The 27007-nt window shown below is 34.3% G+C and overlaps 1 protein-coding gene across 12 annotated transcripts in view; it reads right to left on the reverse strand.

Moving 5' to 3' along the window:
* The window catches only part of VPS13B (vacuolar protein sorting 13 homolog B), a 794855-nt gene that overhangs the window by 694114 nt on the left and 73734 nt on the right, over nt 1–27007 (reverse strand). For all 12 annotated transcript variants that reach the window (XR_008292721.1, XM_053208413.1, XM_053208414.1 and 9 more), the window contains exons 5-9: nt 23113–23280; nt 18553–18734; nt 14268–14442; nt 5307–5575; nt 16–111 (exon numbers count right to left, since the gene is read on the reverse strand). Coding sequence is in view for 11 of the 12 variants with exons in the window: in XM_053208413.1 (XP_053064388.1) it covers nt 16–111; nt 5307–5575; nt 14268–14442; nt 18553–18734; nt 23113–23280 (890 nt within the window). In the remaining variant the exon portion in view is untranslated. The remainder of the gene's footprint in view (nt 1–15; nt 112–5306; nt 5576–14267; nt 14443–18552; nt 18735–23112; nt 23281–27007) is intronic.

Genomic DNA, 27007 nt, shown 5'->3' on the forward strand with positions numbered 1-27007 from the left:
ATGTTGAAAGATTACCTCAACTGTAGTTCCTTCTTGTTCCCAACACAATACTTCTTTAGATTTAACTTTCTGAGGGCTATAATAACTACTCTCAGCTTGCATTTCAGTGAGCTAAGAAACAATGTAAGAATATTAAGTAAAATTAGTATTAGGAAAGCAATAAACTGTCATTATTATGATGAATTGATGGAAACAGGGCCAATTTTAAGATTCAGGAAATTTAATTATTAAGCAGGAAAACAGGTGCAACAAAAACAGCTGTGACAGATTATCCATGGTATAAAGGTTGAAAATGCGAGTCTAAACTCACATAGAGAATTTAATGCCATCTTATTTTATTTAACTTCTTTGTTTTAACAATATTGCTTGAAAAGGTAAAGTTGTGTATAAGTCCCATAGTTATATAACTACTCATACATTCTGCGCAAAATTTTATGTATTTTAGCCTCAATTCAATATACATTCAACCAGGTTTAGTTCAATCATTTACAAAATTTCTCCCAAAGTTTCCATCAGAAAGAAAATTATGAACAGACACAAAGAGATTCAACAAAACTTATTCTAATTCTGTGAGGGAAGTAGGTTCGTGGGTGTTTACTTTCAACGTATGTGTCTCATAGAATGTCTCAGACTCATTCAGTGATGCACTTAACGGGTGACAGCTGGATAACAAGTACTACTCAAGATGCTGCCAAAACAACAACTCTTGCACCCCTGAAGCTTACAACACATTACTTGCATGTATCCAAAAACGAGATAAATTATCTTCCAAAGGTACTTTTCTGAATGCAGTATAGTATCCTGGTTTGGATCATGTTACAGAAAACAACTTTATAAAATGCGATTAAAGTCTGGAATTTAACAGTAATGCCCCAGTGTTGGCTTCCTAGTTTTGACAAATGTACTATGATAGCCTAAGATGTTAATAGGGAAACTGAGTAATATGTGAACTCTCTGTATTTTGCAAGTTTTCTGTAAATATAAAACTGTTCTAAAATAAAGGTTTTTTTTTTATTTTTTTTAATGTTTATACTTATTTTTGAGAAACAGAGACGTAACATGTGCGAGGAAGGGGCAGAGAGAGAGGGAGACACAGAATCTGAAGCAGGCGCCAGGCTCTGAGCTGTCAGCACAGAGCCAAACGCGGGGCTTGAACTCACAAACCGAGATCATGACCTGACCTGAAGTCGGACACTTAACTGACTGAGCCACCCAGGTGCCCCTAAAGTTTTTATTTTTTTAAAGGTATCCTGCCATGTTTGCTAATGAGACCCTTCCTTAAACTCCTATGCAGTGGATGGATTTTTCAAACGGGGGCACGCCTCAGTTAAGCACCCAACTTCAGTTCAGGTCATCATCTCGCAGTTTATGAGTTTGAGCCCCGCGACGGGCTCTGTGCTGACAGGCCCAGCCTGGAGCCTGCTTCAGATTCTGTGTCTCCCTCTCTCTCTGCCCCTACCTGGCTCGAGCTCATGCACGCACGTGCTTGCTCTCTCTCTCTCTCAAAAACAAACATTAAAAAAAATAAGTTACAAAAACAATATTTAACTTTGGTCAAATAGAACTTACCAAACCAAAAAGTTATTTTAAGCATGATAACTTCTTTATACTTAAAATCAACTACTTATTCTCATTTCTTAATAGCAAAGAGTTTATTACATATGAGCCCTTATTTCTTAGATGCTTCTAGAACTAGTATACACAATGTCGTTATTTTAAAGTACAATTCTATGAAATACTCAAGTAAAGTATTTTAAACTTGATCACCCTTCAGCTGTCTACAATTATTGTAGAGAAAAAGCAATTAATTGATTAAAAGGACTCAAACATTACAAGAACGATTTTCAACGTGATTTTTAAAACGCTACATTTAATTTGGCATGATTTTTGTTGGATTCGTATCAACTGTTCAGAATGCTAATGTAGAAACACGACCTTATTTTCTGACCAAAATATGAACCACAAATTAATTCCATACATTCTTTAAGTCCAAGCTGAACAATGAACTCTAATGTTTTCCTCCTAAATATCAACGGACTTCCCTTAGAGAAACCTTAGAGACATAAATGTTAAAAAAAAATTTTTAATGTATTAACTAATGACAAGTACTGCCCCAAAAGTCTATAGTTTTGTATATAAATACAAACTATTCTGACTCAGTTTAATACAATTCTTCCTATCAATGAAGAGAAATATACCAGAATAATTTCAAATTTAAAAGTAAACAAAACTCACCAGAAAAGATAGAACTTTTGCTAGCAATCCCTAACTTCCTTCACAAACTTAGATTAAAAGTAACTTTATCATCTAAAACTGGCAATATACATATGCTTTCACAAATATGTGGAATTTAAAAACGAAAACAAATGGGGCACCTGGGTGGCTCAGTTGGCTAAGCACCTGACTTGGGCTCAGGTCATGATCTCACAGTTCATGAGTTCAAGCCCCAGGTCGGACTGTATGCTGACAGTTCAGAGCCTGTTTCGGATTCTTGTGTCTCCCTCTCTCTCTCTCTGCCTCTCCCCTGCTCATGCTGCTCTGTATCTCCCTCAAAAATAAATAAACATTGGGGCGCCTGGGTGGCGCAGTCGGTTGGGCGTCCGACTTCAGCCAGGTCACGATCTCGCAGTCCGTGGGTTCGAGCCCCGCATCGGGCTCTGGACTGATGGCTCAGAGCCTGGGGCCTGTTTCTGATTCTGTGTCTCCCTCTCTCTCTGCCCCTCGCCCGTTCATGCTCTGACTCTCTCTGTCCCAAAAATAAATAAACGTTGAAAAAAAGAATTTTTTTTAATAAACATTAAAAAAATTATTTTAAACCAAGACAAATGAACAAACAATAAGAAGAATCAGACCATAAATATAGATAACAAACTGACAGTTGTCAGAGGGGAGGGGCTTGGCAGGGGGAGGCGAGGAGCAAAATGGATGAAGGAGATTGAAATATGCAGGGTTCTGGTTACGGAACGAATAAGTCAAGGGAATATAAAAGGCACACCATAGGGAATATAGTCAATGATACCGTAATAGCATTGCATGGTGATATTTGGTAGCTAGACTTGTGGTGAGCATACCATAATGTATACAGATGTGTAGAGAGATGTGGAATCATTTCATTGTACACCTCAAACTAATGTAACATTGTGTGTCAACTATACTCAAAAAACAATTATACCACTAAAAACTATAAGTATAATGTAAGTTCTCTAAATAGTTCATTCATGCTGCTGTTACTAAGATATGTTTATGTATCTTTTAGAACTTAAGCTTGAATATTTATACTTACAAATAATGCAATTACAGTTGTTGCCAAAAACATCTGTTAAAAGCAGAGATGATCATATAATAAAAAAATTTTAATAAAGTAAAAAAATAAAATTGACAATATATGTAATAATTGCTGGCAACAGTGGCTTTATTATATATTTTAAAGATTTTATTGTTTTATCTTTAATTTTACAGACTGATGCATAGTCCCTTTCAAAGCTGTATCAGTGAATTTTAATTGTGAAATTAATAAAAAAAAATGTGTTCCCTAGAATTCAGAAAAAAATGATGTCAAAATAGCACAGCTATTTTACCATTTTTGCCCCAAATTTTATTACCAAAAAAAAAAAAATCTTTTAAACCAATTAAGCTCAAATTTTGTTAAAACTCACTTTCTACATTTTTCAGGGTTTGTCATATTAGAAAACACTTAATGCTTTTAATTAGAAAAGTCTTTAAAGACTGTTTACTTTAAAATATTTTTATCTAGGGGCACCTGGGTGGTTCAGTCAGTTGAGCGTCCGACTTCGGCTCAGGTCATGATCTCTCAGTTCACGAGTTTGAGCCCCATGTTGGGCTCTGTGCGGACAGCTCAGAGCCTGGAGCCTGCTTCGGATTCTGTGTCTCCCTCTCTCTCTGCCCTTACCCCACTCGTACTTTCTCTCTCTCTCTCTCTCAAAAATAAATTTAAAAAAAAACATTAAAAAAATTTTTTTAATTAAAAAAATTAAATATTTTTATCTACCATCTGTTGTAGTTATAAATTGTATAGCAAGATACTTCAGTAGTTAAACAACAAGTCAAATTAAAAACACCATGAAGCAAAAACTTGATTTTTTTTTTCTGTGCTACACTTCCAGTATCTAACAAGTTACCTGGAATACAACGTCACAGGTTGAACACAGGTGTTTACCTCCTTCAGAAAAATGCCTCCACAATAAACCAACAAAGACAAATAAAACTGAAGAAGTATAATCTAAAAAAGAATCCCAAAATTTTGGAAGATGGAAAGCAGACGAGGAGATACGTAGTATGGATAAATTTATTTGCTTGTTGAATATATACCAGGCAATTTCCAAGAGCTGGAGATACCTTTTTAAAGTAGCCTTTTTTAAAAACTACCGCTTGCTGAGTTTAGTATACTCCCAAAATAGAATATCCACAATCTTCTGAAAAGGCTATTATTCTTTCACTCACTGATAAACATTTGGGTTGTTTCAACTATTTTTCTAGGATTTTTGTTTTATTTTAAGTAATCTCTATACCCAATGTCGGGCTCAAACCCACAACTCCAAACTCAAGAGCCGCATGCTCTCCCAACCAAGCGAGCCAGGGACCTCAGGTTAGTTCAACCTTTTGCCCATTGTGAATAATGTTTTCATGAACATTCATGTACGTCTATTTGTTTGAGTACAGTTTTGAGTATATACCTAGGAATGGAATTGCTGAGTCATATAACTCTATGTTTAACTTTTTGAGGAACCACCAAACTATTTTCCACAGCAACTATACCATTTTACATTCCCACCAGTGTTCCCATTTGCTTTCAGCCAGCTCCAACTAAGATTCTGCCAGTGTCAAATCACTGCTCTATTCAAGATCACCAACAATTCCCACAATGCCAAATCAAATGATCCATTCTCACAAACGACCTACTCTGTCAACTTTGAAACATTTATGGCACTCAGCTTCCAGACAGACACTCTTGGTTTTCTGCCTAACTTATTTTCAGTTTCCCACACTATTTCTGCCTCTTCTTTCCAAATATTTAGCACCACAGTGCCCCAGAGTTTGGCCCTAGAACCTTTCCTTTTTTATATCTACACTGATTCTAGTCTTAACAAAATCTTCTGAAATTTATATATCCAGACCAAACTTCTAATCTGAACTCTAGAGAGGAAATAATTTTATGAAGTAAGGATTGCTAGACGATCTTACATCTACTAAGTGTAAAACAAACTTTCAACTAGATCCTTTCCAGAAATCAAAATTTATGCATTAAAGATGAAAGAAATACAAACAGCAAGAAAAAGGAAACCTACTTTGAAAGTTACAGTTGCCTTTGTGCAATAAAATCCTATAGACACAATAGGATCCTTCAAAGTCTGTGCTTTTTGCTGATGCATGGCTGATGTAGGATCATTCCCAAGGAAGTCTTCCTCATTATCATCATAACTCACAATTGCAGGCACAAATGACCAGGCCCAAGATACCCATCCCTGTGGCTGCTCATCCTCTTGCTGTGAATACAGCTCTTGGCCTTTGTACTGAGCAGGATACTGCATATCTATTCTTGTTTCATCTTCAACACCTAGCAAAATAAAGTCATTTTAAATAAATCAAGAGGATTTGACTAAAAGGGAAATTAGGAATGTAAATTCTATAAAAATATTTCTTCCATATCCTTGTTTTGAAATATAAAGTATGAACAAATTATACACTGGCTATTATTATTTGAAGCCAGTAATTTAGCATTACTACTTTCAAGTTTCTATATGTTGTACTACATTAATCCCCTTACAGAGTCCACAATTAATCTTATATGGGGAGTTTATAACATAATTTTAAATTACCTGATAAATACAAAGAATAAATTCATTCTTTAGCATTCCATTAACAACTACCTTCCAAGAATAAGGTGCTAAGAAACTGAGTTTTCTCAGAAACGTAGTATCAGAAATATCTAAGAAAACTTCTTTATTTTCTGATGCACCCAATAAAAAAAATGTCAAGCACTCCTAGGCAAAATGCATCCCCCACTCCAGGGCACCTGAGTGGCTCAGTTGGTTGAGGGCCCAACTCTTGATTTCAGCTCAGGTCATGATCCCTGGGGCATGGGATCAAGCCCCTCATCAGGCTCTGCACTGAGGATAAAGTCTGCTTAGGATTCTTTCTCCTTCTCTCTCTCTCTCCCCCCCTTCCTCCTTCCCTCCCTTTTCTTTGCCCCCTTCCCCCTCCTCTTTGCCCCCTCCCTCCCTCCTCGTTGCCCCCTCCCTCCCTCCTCTTTGCCCCCTCCCCCGCTCATGCTCTCTAAAAGAAAAAAAAAATTAATGCAAACTCCCCCCCAAAAAAACAATTATCCCTAAGAGCAAAATATTATAATTATTCTTTATTTTTTTTTTAAGTAGGCTTCATGCAGATCTTGAACTCATGACCCTGAGATCAAGACCTAAGCTGAGATCAATAGTTGGATGGTTAACCAACTCAGCCACCCAGGTGTCCCTATAATAGAATGATTCTTATGATATTAAAAAAAATGATAGCATTGGTGATTATTAGTGGGTAACATAAATTATCTTTCTTATTCTACATATGAAAAAATTATAGCAAAGAACTTTCATGTAGTTAGAAATTGACAAAGAATTTAAATCCCAACCACTCCAGGGTCGCCTGGGTGACTCAGTCAGTTAAGCATCCGACTTTGGCTCAGGTCATGATCTCACAGTTGGTGGGTTTAAGGCCTGCATTGGGCTCTGTGCGGACAGATCCGAGCCTGGAGCCTGCTTTGGATTCTGTGTCTCCTGCTCTCTCTGCCCCTTCCCCACTCACATTCTGTCTCTCTCTCAAAAATAAACAAACATTAAAAAAAAATTTTTTTTAATTCCAAACACTCCATTATGCCACTTTCATCAAGACAAACTCCATCCCAGTCCCTCAACGTTACCCTAACAATACAAACAAAAAACACATATCATCATGCAATTAGGGGGAAAAATCACTTTTTACAAAATTAATGGCATAATTCAAGCATATTTACTGTCCAGTGAGAAATCTATAAAACACCACTCCATTAAATACCATCTTCATATAGATCCACTGAATCTGAATTTCTAGTCAGTTTTCTAGCTAGAATAACTTCATAACTTTTTTAATCCTTATGACAGGAGACTCTTGGAACATATTATACTTACAGGTTATGAAACATGGCCATTTATCTTCATTCATCTGAGAAGGAAAAGACTTACTAAAGTAGTAACTAAAGAATCTAAAATCCAGTACCACAGCCATTTTACTTAAATTATAAAAGGTACAATCCAGAAAATATTTTGTATAATCTTGCTGTTTAACCATAAATATTTTATCAGTTTCTATTGAGGAATAAAGCCTGTTATTAACTGCCCCTGGTAAGATCTCAAATTGGTCATCATCAATGAATATCATCTCAGTTATAAAACAAGTCAGGTCACCTCAACCCAGTTAGCAATGACCAGGTTGAGTCAACTCCCAACCTGTATTGTCTAAACCATTAAAACAGAGGAAGTATCCACTGCTTGATCTTGTGAAACAAAAGAAACATCACTAACAGAGCTCTGAAAAATAGCCACTATAATTTATACTTAATATTAATTAAAAATTAAGAGGGATTTTGATGAAAGATGGTTCTGAAGTTTCAAATCTTTGCTGTTTTGCAAAAAGAATGAATTAGAGCCCTGAAATGAAAAAGGCATTTCCCTAATCTCTGGTTAGAATTTCCTAAAATACTCTCTTCCTTCAGAACAGTGCATCTTTTTCTTTTCATATTTATTTTGAGAGAAAGAGGGAGAAAGTGAGTGGGGGAAGGGCAGAGGAAGGGAGAGAGGGAATCAGAAGCAGGCTCCGTGCTGTCAGTGTGGAGACCAATGCAGGGGGCTCAATCTAACGAACCGGGAGATCATGACCTGAGGCAAAATCAATAGCCAGATGCATAACCGACTGCCCCCAGAACAGTGCATCTTAATCTGGGCCTTTTGATAGAATTCAGGAACTTCATGAATTTCAACGAAAAAAATATATTAAGTATTTAAAATATAGCATGCTTAATTATGAAAGTAACAAATCACAGTTGCGAGTTTAATTATTAATGCAAGTAACAAATCACAACTGCATCGCCATCAATTGTAAACCCTACAAAAATCAGATATATCAAGTAACAGTTGTGAAGTTATCTCAAAATACCATTTACACACATTACTCCTTGGAAACTATGATAGTTATTAGACTTCCTTCTAATTGTCATTAATGTATTAACATAGAAGCACATATTAAAAAACAAAAAAGATAAAACATAGGAAATAGTATTTTTCAAAACTAGGTATCAGGCAGTTTAGCCAGTGAGTCCTGAGACATGGGAAACAAGAAAAATGAGGTGTATGTTTGTGCCACCATACCACCTCGACAGAGTTTCTAAACCAGGGATAAGAAAGAGGAAATCCAAGAACTCGGTAGTCTCCTCGGATGAGAAGACAGAGTAGTGAGTCCAGGGAGACTTAAGGTGGCTCGAGTTTGCAGGGCAGAGTACCAAACAAGAAAGACCTGTTCAGAGAGAGTGAGTGAGCAAGCAAGCTCTTCATACCTGCAGAGGGTCCAACTCCAGTCTTCAGCTAAGTATTAATCAGTTCATGCAAGAACTAATGAGGCCATGAAAAGAACCACAAGAAAAAAACAAAGAAAATAATCCTCAAGACTGAACGCAAAAATGGGAATAGTTTGTGTTCGCAGCAGGAAGAAAGAAAGAAAAAAACATCAAGAAATAACTCAAAAGGCAAATTGTGGCAGTAGTGGGACAAAACTGGCCCCAAGCTAATGGCGGTTCTGATCTCAACTAAAAAACATTTAAACCAAAAACAAAATAAAACAAAACAAAAAACATTTAAAGCAAGCCAAGTGAATTAAATTATTTCCAAGGAACTTCACTTTTTGCTAGAATACAAATATATCCAGCACCCAACAAGATAAAATTTACAATGTCTGGCATCCAATTAATAATTATCAGGCACATGGGGCACCTGGGTGGTTCAGTCGGTTAAGTGTCCAACTCTTGATTTCCGCTCAGGTCATGACTTCACGGTTCATGAGTGAGTATGGAGATTGGGATTCTCTCCCGTTCTCTCTGCCCTTCCCTTGCTCATGCTCGTTTGCGCACGTGCTCTCTCTCTCTCTCAAATTAAATAAGTAAAATTTTTTTTAAGTTTTTTATTCAAAAATTAACAGGCATGCAAAGATGTAAGAAAATACAACACAGATGAAGGGGGAAAAGTCAGTCATTAGAAAAAGACCTAGGTATGATACAGTTCATAGTGTTAGTAAACACGGACATTAAAATGGCTATATAAATAAAAAGACATTTAAGAAAGCATAAACAAGGAGAAATATGAAAGGTTTTAACAATCCAAACAACTTCTAGAGATGAAAAATGCAGTATCTGAGATAAAATATAAGTTAGATGTGATTAATAGATTAGATACACAAGATTAGTGAACTAGAACAGAAATAGAAACTCTCAATAATGAATCAAAATAAAAGGTAAATGAACAAAAATGAACAGACCATCAGAGAGCTCTGCTGAACTTCAGGCAGCCTAATAGACATGTAATTACTGTCTCCAGAGGAAAGAGGAGAACTGAAAAACATATTTCAAGAAATAATGGGGGCGCCTGGGTGGCTCAGTCAGTTAAGCGTCAGACTTCAGCTCAGGTCATGATCTCACGGTTCCTGAGTTTGAGCTCCACATCGGGCTCTACACTGACAGCTGAGAGCCTGGAGCCTGCTTCAGATTCTGTGTCTCCCTCTCTCTCTGCCCCTCCCCTTCTTGCACTCTCTCTCTTTCTCTCAAAAATAAATAAACATTTTTTTAAAAAAATTTTTAAAGAAATAATGCCCACAATTTTTCTAAGTATATATGAAAACTATAAACCCACAGACCTAAAAACCATAATGTAACATGTAGAAAAGATACCATGGCATATCAAAATCAAGATGCTTAAAACCTTCTGAGAAGAGGTTCATAGGCTTACCAGGGTATCCGAGGAATCCACAGCACCCACAATAAAATAATCCCTGCTTTACACAGAAGAGAAAACTAATTTCTACTACTCTGCAAGCAAATACTAAAGTTGCTTTCTCCCTTTATTAACACAGAAGAAAAATCTAGTCACCTCTTGATGACAGAACAGTTAAAAAGGAAAATATGAAATTTACATTTAATCAAAATTTAAAACTCTCTGCTCAAGGCACACCTGATGGCTCAGTTGCCTTTGGCTCAGGTTATGATCTGAGTTTCAAGACCTGCATCAGGCTCTGGGTTGACAGTGAAAAAACCTGCTTCGGATTCTCTGTGACCCACCCCCCCCCCCCAACCCCTCCTCCACTCTTGCTCTGTCAAAAATAAATTATCATCCAAAAAAAATTCTTAAAACGAAAAAATACTCTGCTCAAGAGACACCTATTTAAAATTTTGTTTTAATGTTTATTTTTGAGACAGAGAGAGACAGAGCATGAACGGGGGAGGGTCAGAAAGAGAGGGAGACACAGAATCGGAAGCAGGCTCCAAGCTCTGAGCAGTCAGCACAGAGCCCAAGGTGGGGCTCAAGTCACAGACCATGAGATCCATGACCTGAGCCAAAGTCGGAAGCTCAACCGACTGAGCCACCCAGGTGCCCCAAGAGACACCTATTAAAAATGAATTAGCCAAGTCACAGGCTGGCAAAAAATATTCCCAAAATATATATGTGACAAAGGATTTGAATTCAGAATATATAAAATAAATCACAAATCAGTAACAAAACCCAAAAGAGTTAACAATAAGCCAATATCTAACATACTCTTCAAAAAGGTAAATATATTAATAGTCAATAACTACTTGAAAAACTTCAAAATAATTGCTCATCAATGAAATGCAAATTAAAACCACACTGAGATATCACAACCACATCCATCACATTGGCAAAAAGTAAAAAATGACTGGTAACACCAAATGCTGGTAAAGATATGGAACAATTGGAAATCTTATACAATGCTGATGGGAATGCAAAATGGCACACATTTCCGAAAAAAAAAAAAACAAAAAAAAAAACCTGATTACTTTCTTTAAAAAAAAAAAAAAAAGAAAGAAACCTAAACATATACTTCCACTGTTAGATATCTACACAAAACAAAGAATAGCACATGTCTACAAGAAACTTGTAGAAGAATGTCCAGGACAGCTTTACTTATAATAACCAAAACTGGAAATAGCCCAAATATCCATCAACAGGAAAATGGCTAAAATACAGTATGGTATATCCATAGAATGTATGTAGCAATAAAAAGGAAAGAACTACTAATATATGCAACAACATAGATGAATCCCCAAAATATTGTACCTTCAAGACAGTGAAAATATATGAAACCATAATGATGGACACATGCTATTACACATTTGCAAAAATCCATAGAATGTAAAATACAAAGAGTGAACCATGTGTCACCTGGAGGGGATGTTGATAATGCGGGAGGCTATGCATGTTAGAGTGCAGAGAGTATATGGGAAATCTCTACCTACCCTTCGATTTTGCTGTGAACCTAAAACTTCTCAAAAAAATAAAGCCTTAAGTAAAAAAATAAATAAATAAAAAGTAAAAAAGGATATTATGCTTAATGAAAGAAATCCTTTCACAAGAGTTTATACTGTATGATTTGATTTATATGAAATTCTAGAATTAGCAAAAAAATTCTTTTTAATTCAGAACAGTGTTTGCCTGAGTGGAAGTGGGGGGGTGTGCAAATGATTATAAAGGAGCAAAAGAAAACTTTTTAGAGATATTGATAATCTTTACCTTAATGGATATTATATATCACACAGGTGTACACACTTCACAAAACTTGAATAATATACTTAAGATTTATACATTTCGCATACCTGGGTGGCTCAGTTGGTTAAGTGTCCAACTTCAGCTCAGGTCATGATCACAGAGTTAGTGAGTTCAAGCACAGAGCCAGCTTCAGATTCTCTGTCCCCCGCCCCCCATCACACCCCACCCCCACTCACGTGTGCGCTCTCTCTCTCTCCCCCAAAACAAGCATTAAAAATAAAGATTTATGCATTTCACTTTGCAAATTACACCTTCAAAAAAATTAAAAGAACCATTAAGAAATATAAATGCTAGTTAACAATACAATGCTGAAGTCTAGGGGTGAAGTATACTGATGTCTAAGTTACTTTGAAAGGCATCAAAAACACTGGTTGAACTGATGAAGAGAAAGGTTAGATGAACAGCTATGTGATAAAGCAAATTTAACAAACTATTAAGTGTAGAATCTCAAGAATGAGTATATACATGGGTGTCCACTCTATAATCCTCTTTCAACTTTTCTATATATTTGAAATTTGTCATAATAGCATGTTGGAAAAAAACTGAGCACCCTCTAGATGCTAGATTTTGTTCTAGATATAAGATGCTGTTCCTGTTTCAGGAGTTCATTGTCTAACAGGAATTCACTCTCCAGTGTAAAATAAATGTATAATTTATACCTACATATACTCATGTTATTCCCTAAGCTTTTAAGTTATTCCCTAAGCTTTTAAGCAGATATTTTTTAATAAGCTATAATTTAAATACTATGAAATTTGGCCTTTAGAAATGTACAATTCAGTGGTTTTTAGTAAAATCACAAAGTTGGGCAACTATCATCACGATCTAATTTTAGAACATTTTCATCAGTCCAAAAAGAATACCTCTACCCATTAGCAGTCACTCCCCATTCCCTCCTCCTCCAAACCCTGATTACTAATCTACTTTCTGCTTTTACAGATTTGGCTATTATGGATGTTTCATATAAATAGAATCATACAATGTGTTCCTTTCTGACTGGTTGCTTTCACTTATGATATTTTCAAAATTCATCATGTTGTAGCATGTATCAGTTTTTCATTCTTTTGTATAACTGAGTAATAGTCTAGTGTATGGATATATCACAATCGTTTATCCATTCATCAGCTGATGGACATGAAGGATGTTTCACTTTCTGGTTATCATGAATAATGCTGCCATTAAAATTCACATATGAGTTTTTATGTGGACATTTGTTATCAATTCTTTTGCATATAAACAAAACCTACATCAATGGATCATATGGCAACTGTATGTTCAAGTTTTTAAGGAACTAGATTGTTTTCCAAAGCAGCTATTCCATTTTACATTCCCATAATCAACATAAAACTTCCCTACAATCTTGCCAACACTGGTTATTATTATGTGTCTTTTGATTAATGTCATGTTATTGACCTTGAAGTGTTATCTCACTGTGATTTTTGACTTGCATTCCCCATCATGACTAATGAGGGTGAGCATCTTTTCACGTGCCTGTTGGCCATTTGCAAACCTTTTGTGCATAAATGTTTATTCAGGTATTTTCCTCACTTTTTAATTGGGTTACCTGTTCCTAAGTTTTCAATATCCTTTACTAAAGGCCCAAACTATGGCAATTAATCATATTCTCCAAATCTTTCCTGAGCCTCAAGCCCAATGCCAAGTCGGTCATTCTTTTCAACATCTGTTTTCTTCAGATCATTCATACTTCTATTGAATTAAACATTCTATCATTCTCCCACACCATACTAAACTAACTATTCGTATGTCTGTCTGCTCCACTGTACCTTAAGATTTTAAGGGAAGAGAACGCACCTTTTTATCTCTGTGTTTTCCCAGATGACCAATATTCAGTACACTCAGTAGGCTTCAGTAAAAGTACATTGAACTAAATAACTGAAGTTAACCCACTAGTATCCTTCAATGAAATATATACTCCATTAATAAGGTTCCAATTAATTAGCTAGGAACCTTCCAATGAATCAATTAAGTATAACTGTAGTTGTTAAACAGAATTACATATTATAATTAAGTATATCTAATTCTGTTATAACTCTTGGTAAGCCTTTGCAAAAAATTACCAATACCCTAATTTACTAGAAAATGTCAACACATTGCGCTACCTTAACTTTTTGTATAACATACATTCTGAACATTTATACCTATTAGAAATATTAAAGTTACTTGTTAGCATTTAAAAAAAGAAAATCACAGTAATATGCAGTATGTAAAAAAAACAAAAACAAAAACAAAATCAAAGTAGTGTCAAACAACCAAAATAAAATCATTCCATCATGTTAGAACACTGCACAACTCAGTATGTTTTATTTTTTTAAGTTTCATAATGGTGAAAACACTATGCGAACAATAGTTCAAAAGAAAGTTTGTTAGATTTACCTGTAATGTTTCCTAACATATCTTTACTGTGACAGGTAGGATCTTCTGTTTCTCCATCTTTAAAATTGCCTATTTCCCCGTAGTAAAGAGCAATTCCAAGTTGCATTATACGGATAAACATAGGCAGTTGTTGATCTGTGATGGAAAGTTTCAAACTCTCTACTAAAGTATGAATCTATATTTGAAAAAAACAAACACATCAACAAAAAAGCATGTTCAAAGGAAGTAATTAATACACATAAAATGTTAAAAGTTCTAAAATAGAATACCATAAGAAAAAAGTAATGTCCCAAACATTTCCAACATGTAAGCTAAAACAGTTTACTCTAAAATCCTAGAAATTAAAACAAATTTTGCTGTAATGACCACTAAAATTTAGGTAGAAACTGTATTAAGCCAAACTATATAAATGCAAATAGAAACAAACGGTAATGAAAAGATGTGGTCACTCTAGACTTTCAAATAATTTTTCCAGAAATAAAGTTAAGGAACCAAAATATCAACTCTACAATATGAAGAATACAAAATCAGAGATTTCTGTCACATCAACAGGAAAAGTTTCATGATGTCACTTTAGTAAAACCTTAATCACCCTTTCCAATTCTATTAACCAAAAGAATACATACACATCCTAAAAACTTCTGTTAAGGGGGAATATTACTAACATTACAATATGGAAGTAAAAACATAATAAAATTTTGCCAATGGAAAACTAAGTGTCATACATGCTCAGAAGAGTTTTTCCAGACAAATTTTAAGAGATTTAAATAGGACATAAAATGTATAACATGAATTATAAGAAATAAACAAGATTAATTACTAACAAATAGAATATATAGCAATCAAAGTTATTCTTATAGAAAGATATTAATGGAATATAAACATAGTCTCGGTGTAATGGTTCCCTGTTTTATAAACATGGAATAAAACCAATTAAGCCATAAAGTCTCTTGGAAGGTTAATTTTGACTAACTGGTATTTGAGGGTCTATAAAACATGAAAAAGTATTAGTAATCATATTTTGGGGGTTAAAGGCACAAAAAATTGTATTTGAAAAGGAAGAAAGTTGTAAAATACTATTTTTAAGTATGAGTACAGGTTTCTTAAAATGGACTTAAAAATCATACACCAAACAGACCAAGAAGAGGTAAGAAAAGGCTTAGGAGCAGGAGGGTAGAGTATGCAGTGCAGGCCTGCCAAGTTTGAAATTTCCCTAACACATCCTTCTAAACTATTGTATGGCACCAATAGCACCAGAGATAAGTCATCTTAGCAGAATCAGTAACAAAGAATCAATCCTTTATATTCATATTTATATATAATATATATATGAAATTACACAGACCTAATATACCTTTAAAATATATAAGATGTTGCATATGCTTTAGTGAATGTTTTATATATACAGTATTTTATATATTTTATATACAATAAATCTAAATATCTTTTAAATCAGTAAGACTAATCACTAATAGAAAAATGGCCAGGGGTGCCTGGTTGGCTCAGGCAGTTAAGCGGCCAACTTCGGCTCAGGTCATGATCTCGCGGTCCGTGAGTTCGAGCCCCGCGTCAGGCTCTGTGCTGACAGCTCCGAACCTGGAGCCTGCTTCAGATTCTGTGTCTTCCTCTCTCTCTGACCCTCCCCTGTTCATGCTCTGTCTCTCTCTGTCTCAAAAATAAACAAACGTCTAAAAAAAAAAAAAAAAAAAAAAGGAAAGAAAAATGGCCAGAGCACCTGAATGGATTTTTCAAAGAACAAATGGCCAGTGGACAGATTTTTAAAAATCTAACTCCAGTGACGAACGTCAATTGAAATCTATTTTCTTCGGGCACCTAGGTGGCTCAGTCAGTTAAGCGGCCAACTTCGGCTCAGGTCGTGATCTCCTGGTTTGTGAGTTCGAGCCCCGCATTGGGCTCTGTGCTGACAGCTCAGAGCCTGGAGCCTGCTTCGGATTCTGTGTCTCCCTCTCTCTCTGCTCCTGCCCTGCTGACACTCTGTCTCTGTCTCTCAAAAAGTGAATAAACGTTAAAAAATATTTATTTTTAAAAATTTATTTTGTTTAACAATTTGTCCTGTTTTTAACATGATCATATTTAAGGACAGGCACCCTCCTTAATGTTCACGAACATATACACTAGTTAAATTTATCTGCAAATAGTTTTGTAATACAGAACACAGGTCTTAAAAAAAATTTAAGCTAGGAGTGCTGGGGTGGCTCAGTCAGTTAAGAGACCGACTCTTGTTTTCAGGTCATGAGCTCAGTTTCCTGAATTCAAGCCCAGCACTGGGTTCTGTGCTGACAGCATGGAGCCTACTAGCGATTCTGTCTCCCTCTATCTGCCCCTCTCCCACTTGTGCTCCTTCTCTCTCGCAATAAACTTAAAATTTTTAAGCTCATTAAGAAGATATTTGCAACTAACCAAAATATTTCCTAAAGAATTAATCAGAAATGTGTCAAAGATTTACGTCAGGCTTTATTGTTCTAAAAAATTTTTTTCAAAAGCAAATTTTCAAAAACAGGGAAATGTTAAATAAATTATATACCTATATAATCCATATCTCATATGGACAAACTCTAGGACATATTTGTCACAACAAAAATTATAAAAGGCCTACCCAAAATATAAATAAATTCAAAACCACTTAAACATACATGAGAGCCTGAAATGAATAATTAGGGTATCTGGAATATTCTGGGAAATACTCGCTCTTTGAGATGATCAATGAGGTTAACCATGTGCATTTAGTACATATGTCCTAGGAAAAGGAATTCCAAGAATGATAGGTCTAACTCAAAATGACAAATTCTTACATCACAATGGTATTAATAAAAAATTCAATCTTATTTCAGTTGAGCATAATGGTATCTCATATTTGGTGATTTCCAGAGTCAAAAACCACATGTCAATAAACTTATTTATATTAAGGTGCTTTTTACAATGGCATGTCATGGCTAGTCAATTTTGAGAACATAAACTTTATATGCCAACACCAAGTTTTCCCCAAGTTACCTTATTTTTACTTTCCTCTAATTTAGCCACATTCTAAAATGTATAATTACATTTGTACTATTATCAATAAATTTATTTTAAACAGTAAGGCATCCATGTATCCATCACTTGCTTTCAGACGTTGAATTTACCCGTAACATTCCCCAACATTACTAACAGATTCAAGACAAAAGAAGGAAAGTAAGCCCATTAACCTGAGACACAGGCATCAATATCATTAAATTAATACTCTTCTATGCTTATTGTTGGCAAAATGCTAATTCAAAACTAGAAAGAAAAAGTAACAGAATTTCAATAAATTAATGTGCACTCTATATAATGGGGAAAAAAGTAAAACACTGATCACTAAAACACTACCAAAGAAAAACAGGTGGATTTTGTGAATATAGTAAATTTACATAAAATAGAAAGTTATATGTTTCTAAAAATATAAAACAATAATTTCTACAGTCATACACAACCAGGAACAGTAGTCAATACCTGTGTTCGGACTCAGGGCCAGCTTTTCCATTACAGAACTTTAGTATTCAAAGGCATGTAACTCAACAATGAAAATTCATTCAACAGTACCAGTTACTAACAAGAAGATCACAAATGGAATTCTTTTTCAAAAACTGATATACAGAGACTTAGAAAACTGTTATATAATTAAAGAACACAAGATTTACACTTAGAGACTTAACTATACACATTGAAAATATATTCTGGTATCTTAGAGAACAAATTTTCACATTTATCAAAAGACATAACCTGAAAAATTCCTATATGGTAAGATTTTAATAATATTTTGAAACCATACATGAAAAGCTAAAATTCCCTGAATCAATAAGCTAAGATATTAAGTTAGCATTAAGCCTTTTAAAGTTATCTAAGAAGGATGGGTAACAACTACAGCTATGAGATAACGTTAATTAAATTGTAAGTATTGAAAAATACAATGATATTCATCCACTAAAATTACACTTTTCATAGGATCTCCTCTATCTACTTAAAAGAGAAAAACACTAATAAACAGTTGGACAAACTACAAAGGAAACTATAGTCACAGAAGGGGGAAAGTACCCAAAATCCCTTTACTAGAACACATAATGCAGAAAGTTATAATGTGTAATAAACAAAATAACATAAAAACTATAAATAGAAATAAAACTCTCACAAAAACTGGTATATACTTTTGAGATTAATAATTGGCACACACAAGAACCAATGAATTAGCACACCAAGAACCAAAAGGAAGACATGCAATTCAACTACTAGAAAAAGAAACACCTACTTTAATAACAGATGGCATCTTGGAATTTAGGTTATCATATGTGAAATGCAGACGAGTTCTGAAGGAACATTTGTACAATAAGGGATCCTGGTAAAATTCAATTTTACCACTAGCATTTCGTTTATCCAGACAAACCGTACAGTCAGAAAAATTGATAACCTTTCTCAGCACCAGATCAGTTGCTAAAAGAAAAGGAAAACATTTTAATTAAAAAGGAAAGGGGAAAAAAGGCAACTATTTATTGGTACAAATGGTAATAAAAATAATAGCAGAAATAAGATTAACACAGCATTTAATACATGATGCCAGAACCTATGCAAAGAATTTCTCGTTTATTATTTAAATCCTCCAACAACCTTATGAAATAGGCACAACAGTACCCATTCTAAGTATGAAGACTCAAATAAAATACAAAGAAATGAAGTAGCTTGTCCCCATTTTGCTTGGTGTCTAACTGTAAGTTTAAGAGAAAATTTATGAAAAATTTTGCTACATTTCACTATCTGCAGTGAGATACCAAATAACTTTGATAAAATTCTTGAGAAACCAAATTTAAAAAAACATTCTGAGCAACTGTCATTCGTTTACTATCTCACACCAAAAAAACTTAACAGCTTCTCTAAACCTGCACCCTCAGGTATGGTAGCCACCAGTGATATGTGATTTAAATTTATATATATATTAAAATTATCTAAAACTAACATTTCAGGTCCTCAGTTACACTAGCCACATTTTAAGTGCTCAACAGTCACATGTGGCTAGTAACTACAATACTAGACTGTAAAAATATAAAACATTTCCAACATCACGGAAAATTCTAGTGGACACCACTGCTCTAAATAACTCATGAAGAAATTACCAAATTACAAACAGTATACAGTTTGTTTTCAAGAGAATAAAAATTAAACAACTGCTGATAAAGCATCAAGCTAGAAAATGAAACCTTTAGCAAATGAGTAGGTTTATTCCTAATAAGCAATTCCTAGGTAAATGTTAGGCCCCAATCTATTTGGTCAGTGATTTTAAGCTAGCAGCTGTGCACATGCTATGGTCATGGGAATCTTCAAAAACAGTAAAATATGCTTGAGTCCATTCTTTAATAAAACTACTTCTGAGTATATTCTAGTGGTAACCTCTAATTCACCTTTTAAATTTTTTTGGATTTAAGTTTTTAAGAAGTAAAAACTAAAGAATGTGCACATGTGTGGAAATAGCCAAGTTTTACCAGCAAATGAATTTTAAATGTTAGTTGAAATGATACCCAAACCTTACATATTATTTCAATTTACATGGAATATAAATAAATGATTTAGTTACTGATATTACATCCATGTACACAAATTAAAGAAATTTTGACAGAACTAGAAATGAAAGAAACCCGCTAGATATTTCCTTCCCTCTCTTCATGATAATGTTTTATGGAGTATTTGCTATTAGATAATACACTAAGTCTTTTACATCTGCTACCTTTTAATACTTATATGCCTCTGTTTAAAAGATGTGAAAACTGAGGCACAGTAAGGGGAAACAGTCTAATGTTAGTTTATAAAGAACAGAGCTGTCATTCAAACTCTGGCAACCTTACTCAAGAGTGCACATGTTTATCTATTACGCTAAAAGAACATAAAATGGTCATATTTCAAGGGTATTCTAGAAAATTATTATTCACTGACAGAGGATATTATCAAGTTTGAAATAAATATTTTTCTTAAACACTAACAGCAACTACCTTTTTTAAACTTTACAAAATGAATTCTAGTTCTGGTACTTTAGATAATGTGCTGCAATTTAATCTGTAAAATGGGCATAATAATTATGTCTGTGTAACTCTGGAGCACTCTAGAAAATGATTTGGCAATATTTTGAAAATGTGAAATTCGCAATCCTTCCATCTAACAAACCCACTCCTTGGTGTATGTCCTTAAGAAATGCTTATACATGTGCATGAAAAGGTATGCACAAAGATTGCTAACAGGACTGTTTGCAACAGTAAAAATCTGGAAATATCCCAAATGCCCATCATCAGGAGAACAGACAATTGAACTTTGGCATGACTAAGTAGATTATTTACAAGTAAAAATAAGTGCTCTATAATTACATGCAACAATATGGAAAAATATGCAAAGCACAACACTGAAAACAGGAAGTCTTTGAGGTTTTATTCAAACCTCAAACTCCCAACACAGAGCACACTGTTTTTACATAGTTCAAAAATACATGTAATATATTATTTATGTATACATCCACATCTGATACTTTTTTATTGAGGTAAAATTCACACAACACAAAATTAACGATTTCCAGTGACAACAAAGTAGCCTTTAGTACATTGACAATATTACAAATCCATCACCACAATCACTTTTAAAACTTTTTCATCATGTCAGAAAAGGAATTCTGTACCCTAGAGCTATAATTCCTCCAATCGCCTCCTTGACCTCCCACTCCCCAATCCTGAAGCAGTCACTAAACTACTTTCTGTCTACACAGAATTGCCTATTCTGTGCAGTTCATATAAGTGGAATCATACAATATCCACCTTCTGTCTACTTCTTTCACTTAGAACGTTTTCAAGGTTCATCCATGTAGTACCATACACCAGTACTTCATTCCTTTTTATAGCACAAGTCTTCTTAAGCAATTAAATGATAAAATTTAATATAGCAGTTAACTCTAGGAGGAAGGAAGGGGATGGGATAGAGAAAAATAGATTGGTGGGAGTAAACTACTGTAAATGTTCTAAATATTCAGAGGTAGTTGCTCATTATAATGTTTATAACAAATATGTTACCTAAATCCCTTTGTAAATATCAACTGTTGCATTAAAAATTAATAAAAGGGGAAATAATAGTACATATCTCAGAGGGTTAAAGGGTTAAAACAAGATAATGTAAAAAGCATAGCACCAGGCCCAGCAGTTAATAAGCACTCACTAAGTGGAAGACACCATTTTTGCTGTTTTAATCACCACCATCATCATGAACTTTCAGGTGGTAGGATACTTGATTTTCTTAAATCATCACATTGGTAGTAATAATTCATTTTACAAATGATTCACCCAAAGTTATACACAAAGTTAGTGGCTGAACGAAGATTCAAATGAAGATGCCCTAACTTCCAATCCAAGACTCTCTATAAATCACTGTTATTTCCAAAAGTAATATTGGCATTACTTGTATATTAAAACTATAGGTGAAATTTCTACCCATAAAATGTCAACACATTCAATCAATCCTGCATTATCCACTTCTACTTGTTTTCTATTTTCCACAGTTTTTTCCTTGTGGCCTTTGTATGGAATATTTTTTCAACAGAAAATGAGAGGGAGGCATTCACAATGTCTCAGAAACAGTGCTTGGGACTTTGCATATACACTGATTTATGCCTCACAACATTATTCTTCATTTTCAAATGTAAAGATCGAGGGGCACCTAGCTGGCTCAGTTGATAGAGCATACAGCTCTTGATCTGAGGGTCTTAAGATCGAGCCCCACATTGAGTGTGGAGCCTACAGAGAAAAAAAAAAAAGTCAAGACTGAAGCTTGGAGAACAGACAAACATGAGACTATATCCAATTCTGCTGGTTCCTAGCTGTATGCCTAACCTAGGCAAGTTAAGTAACCTTGAGACCAAAATTTCATTTTGCTTTCCTTACAGTAGGACTTAAGATGGGTAAGTGAATATATAAGCAAAGGAATAAGGATATCATGTTACAGAGTGAGAATTTGAGAAGATAAATGTAAATACTAACAGCTCATTTTCTCAGCACTATGTACAAGATACGCATACAGGTGCTTTCAGTGCTCTAATGTATTTAATACAGTAACTCTAAGCAAGCTCTTAGTTACCCCCATTTTACAAAAGGGGAAACTAAGAAATGGTAAAGTAACTCACCCAAGGTCATAGATCTCTACTAAGTGGGACAGCCAGGATCCAAACCCATGTAGTCTAACTTCAGTGCCAGCACTGTTACCAAATACATTCCCTGGCAAGTCATAGATAAAAGGTGCTCACAATACTCTCCTCACTACCTTTTCAAAAAAAAAAAAATGTATACTCCTTACCCTATCAGAACATGTATCAAGAAATATTAGGATTTATTACTATTTCTTCTGACAAAACTAAGATGATCCATAAGTCCCAAATATGCTCTGGAATATACGAACCTAAAACATGTATCAGATATATAGTTTTGCCATTACCAAGCAATGCAAAAATCAAAGTGTTCCTTTTCCTCCTTCAAATCCATTAAAAAATTTAACTGTTTTTATTATTACAACCCATAGCATTGTAAAATATAATACACTTGAAATATGCATGCAGTAAGAAAGAGTAAAACTTAAAAATATTAAAAACTGAGTTCCGGATTTGTTAATCTGAGGGTCTATTAACCTCCTGTAATTGTATGCTAAATTATATTTTATATGTTCATTTTCTAGGCTGAAGGCAAAAAGCTCTCATTAGATTTATCAAAGAGCCAGTTGGCCCAAAACTGGTTTAGAAACCAAAACAACTATTTTAATAATGGAAAAATCTAAACTCTTTTTATTATTTACTCACCAGAAATATCCATGAATGCACGATCCCATAATTCACCTACTGTATAGCATTCTGCAGAAGTGATATTGACTGAAAGAACAATATCATCTTCAACATATTTTAGTATGAGATTATTTATAACAATATTTACATTATTTACAACTCGTCTAATCAGACTCTGCACATAACCTACAAAATAGGGAAAAAAAGGATTCAATTAGCCATAAGTCTGTCAATAAATAATTATTCTAAAAATGTTACTGAACTTATTAATGTACATGATAGGTGGATATCATTCAGCATATTACACAAAGAGGAAACTAACAGTCAGTCAGATAGGTAGACAGGCTTGCACAACTGACACAGCTATTATGTAGCAGATCCACCACCAAAAAAACATAACCAAGTTCTATATGATGAAGTGTTCATATACTAAGAGAAATCACAGAGACTACACCTTTTTAATAACATAATACTATATCCCATTCAGTGATAATCCTATATTCAGTAGTTTGTCTGGCTTCTGCCTATTTAAAAACATTTTCCCAACTGAAAAAAAATTACTACATGCTGATTATTCAATGTATTGAAGAAGAATTGCTTCTTTAAGACTGTTCTTGAGCCAGCTGCCATCTGTTCTTCCTACTTCTAATAGCCATAAATATATTCAAAAGTTAGTCTGGCAGGAGGAAAGATAGGAGAAATATGACCATCATAATGACTTCAAGTATTTCCACTTACTAATATAAAATAATGAACTAGTGGAAAGGAGAGAATATAAATGAGGAAGAAAATGTAGACAGAATTTAAAGAGGTGAAAAAACACAGTGAATAAGCAAAAAGAAAAGTATTGAAGGAATGAATAGAGAAAACCATAATGAGAACACAAGGAAATAAGAATGAGAAACAAAAAAAAAAATCAAAACAGAACTAGTGAATATTCTTTTTTATCCCTAGCGGCCTAGAATCTCCAAACTTTTAATTTCATGCTTCTGTGGGATACTCCATAATTTCATACGTTTCTCATGCAATAAATTTGAATATAGACACATTAGTGAGGAATTTAATTGAAAATATTAATAAAACAAAACATAAACAGCATTTTTAAAAACACAGGAAGAAATGATTTCACTTGATTTCCCACTATAAAACCTATTTAAAAGCTACTTAAAATGTCAGCTATTTCATGAACTATCTGCTTGTATTCAGAACTTAACTGGACAAAACAGAATCAACTTCTGTCAGCAGCTGATGTTATTAACATCTATACTAACTGCTGAGAGAAAGCCTATTTAAATCTATTCAACCATAACATGTTTGCAAAAACCCACTCCTTCATTCATTCCCAAAGGATACAAATAGGAAAGAAATGTAAAACAACTAAGATCAAGTTTTTCTCATATATGGAAACTATTATCAGCTTTTAGACTGTCAATATGCTACAATATGTCAATATGCTACAAAATTAACATACACAGTATCAACAAATTGTAAGGTATAAATATTTTTATAAGAGTAAATGCTAAAATAATGCTTAACAAATTAAGCTTCTAAAAGAAATTTTAAATATCAAAAGTTTCAATCTTGGAATGTATATTCCCGCATGCTATTACTACTCAACACAGATGTTAAAAATAAAAATAAAAATGAACATCCTGTTTCTAAGAAGTCAAGAACATGACTAATATTGGTTTTCCTATTTCTGAAAAACGTGTCATCAATAAGGAACTCTTAAGAGTTCAGGAGTATTTATTACCTTCAAAAGAAAAACTCTCAAAGATAGAACTGGAGAAAATAGATAATGCAAGAGAATAGAAACATAATACTGTAAATGTATTTGAACAGACAGAACACTGATGATAGATTTTCATCTATTTTTTAACATCTTCCCTCAGTTTCTCATTATAAAACTAGCATACACGTTGAGATGGATAAGCCAATTCACCAAAGATAAATAATAAACATCTAAAAAGAACTACTCCCAGAGACTATATTTCCTTATTAAAAATATAACACCAAAGTAACAGTAACTAATGGAAAAAATGATACACTATTTCCCTAATCCCGCATATAACTTAGCTTTAAGTGAGCTAAAGAAGAGTGTCAAACAGCAGGTCTACTAGCTCTCATCACTGAATATTTAAGGACTCCCTCAGAGTATATCCGTTCAGATGACGTAACAATAATCCAGGTCTTTTCCACAAGCATCTAAAAATGTAAGGTCACTCTGGGAACAGAACCTCCAGATGTCATACCGGATGCCTCTAAAACAACACCCTGTTAGTAATCAACCTTTCCAGAAATTCCTACCATTATCCAACTCTCTCCCACCCACAAATCCCATCCCATTCCTCCAGACACATACATCTATGCCCACAGGACCAAATAAAACACTATGAACTTTCACTGACTTCGCTCATGCTCTTCTCTGGTTTAGAATATTCTTTGTCCATTCTCCCTACTCATTATAGGCCCAGGATAAATGTCCTCTCCCCTACATCCTCTTCTCCAATGTCCTCCAAAACCTACACAATATTAAGACCATCTCTACCACTTTCCTTAGGCTTAAGTTATTACTGCCATTTGTGTATGATTAGATATAATTATTTTCTCTGTTAAACTATGAAATCCTAAAGAACAAAGACTAGATTTTATTTATTTATTTATCTATCTATCTATCTAATACTATTAAATTAAATGACATGTAACAATTTTGGTTACAAAGACAACAGCTATAATCTAGCCTGTTTTCACTGGGAAGTCAAGTTGCTGAAACTCAGAAATTGCATGGTTGATGACGTGGTTACCGTACCTAAAAACATTTTCGTGTACAATTTGAGGGTTGTGAAGCATCATGTAGGCAACTTATGTTCAAATTACTACAGGTAAAGTTCTTTTTAACATTCTTGACTTTTTCTTTAATTTCAAAGAGAGCACAAGACAGGCAGAGGGGGAAAGAGAGAATCTTAAGCAGGCTCCACACTCAGCATGGAGTCTGATGAGGGGGGCTATGATCCTGGGATCATGACCTGAGCCAAAATCAAGCGTGATGTTCAACCAACTACCCCATTTATGCACCCCAGTACTTCCCATTTTTGACAGGTAGATGCTGATTTGTATTATTTTCCTATTCAAGAGCCACCCATCCTTCAAGGTTGTACAAAAAATGACTACTGGCAACACCAAACTGTTCTCAAAAAGTATCTCTAGATCTATGTAAATGTTCAAACTTCAAAATTATAAACACAGCCATAACTTTGCCCTAGAAAATTCTGAGACCAGAAATTCAGCTCTACCATGAAAGAACTTTAACATGGTTCCCAGGCAGGATAAGGCTGCCAGAAAAGAGTCCTCAAGTAACCATATGAGTCAAACTTTAAATAAAATGATTTACCATTATCCAGCTGGATTCTCAAATTATCCCTTTTTTTTCCCCCTTTGGTAAGATTAACTTTAACTGCTCTGCCTCCCAGTAATTGCCCAACAAGTTCAGTTACTTCCTAAGCAACTCCTTTACGGTGATTTATGTCAGCATAAAAGAGGATACTAGTCCTCCTGTTAGGTAAGGCAGGAAATCACTTGTTAATCCAAAAGCTACCTTAAAGTTAAAATAGAATACAGCTCTGTTTTATGCTTCTAAAAATAGTATTTCTTCAGTTATTTTTATGTTTTACAGTCTATGCTCCCAAAAATAGAACAATTTTCGCAATTCTGACTATAAGGGTAAATTCTAATAAAGGCTCTAAAGGATCTTTAAAAGTCTGCGAACTGTTTTGAGTAGATTCAACTTAGCCAATAATTTTTTATCTGTGAAATCAACAACTGACAAAAGCTTTAAATTCATCATAAACAAGCTCTTTCTTAAAAGAAAAAGATGTGTAACAAGACTTAACCATTAAACCTAAAACCGATTATT

This window comes from Acinonyx jubatus, chromosome F2 (assembly GCF_027475565.1).
Source record: "Acinonyx jubatus isolate Ajub_Pintada_27869175 chromosome F2, VMU_Ajub_asm_v1.0, whole genome shotgun sequence".
NCBI lineage: Eukaryota > Metazoa > Chordata > Mammalia > Carnivora > Felidae > Acinonyx > Acinonyx jubatus.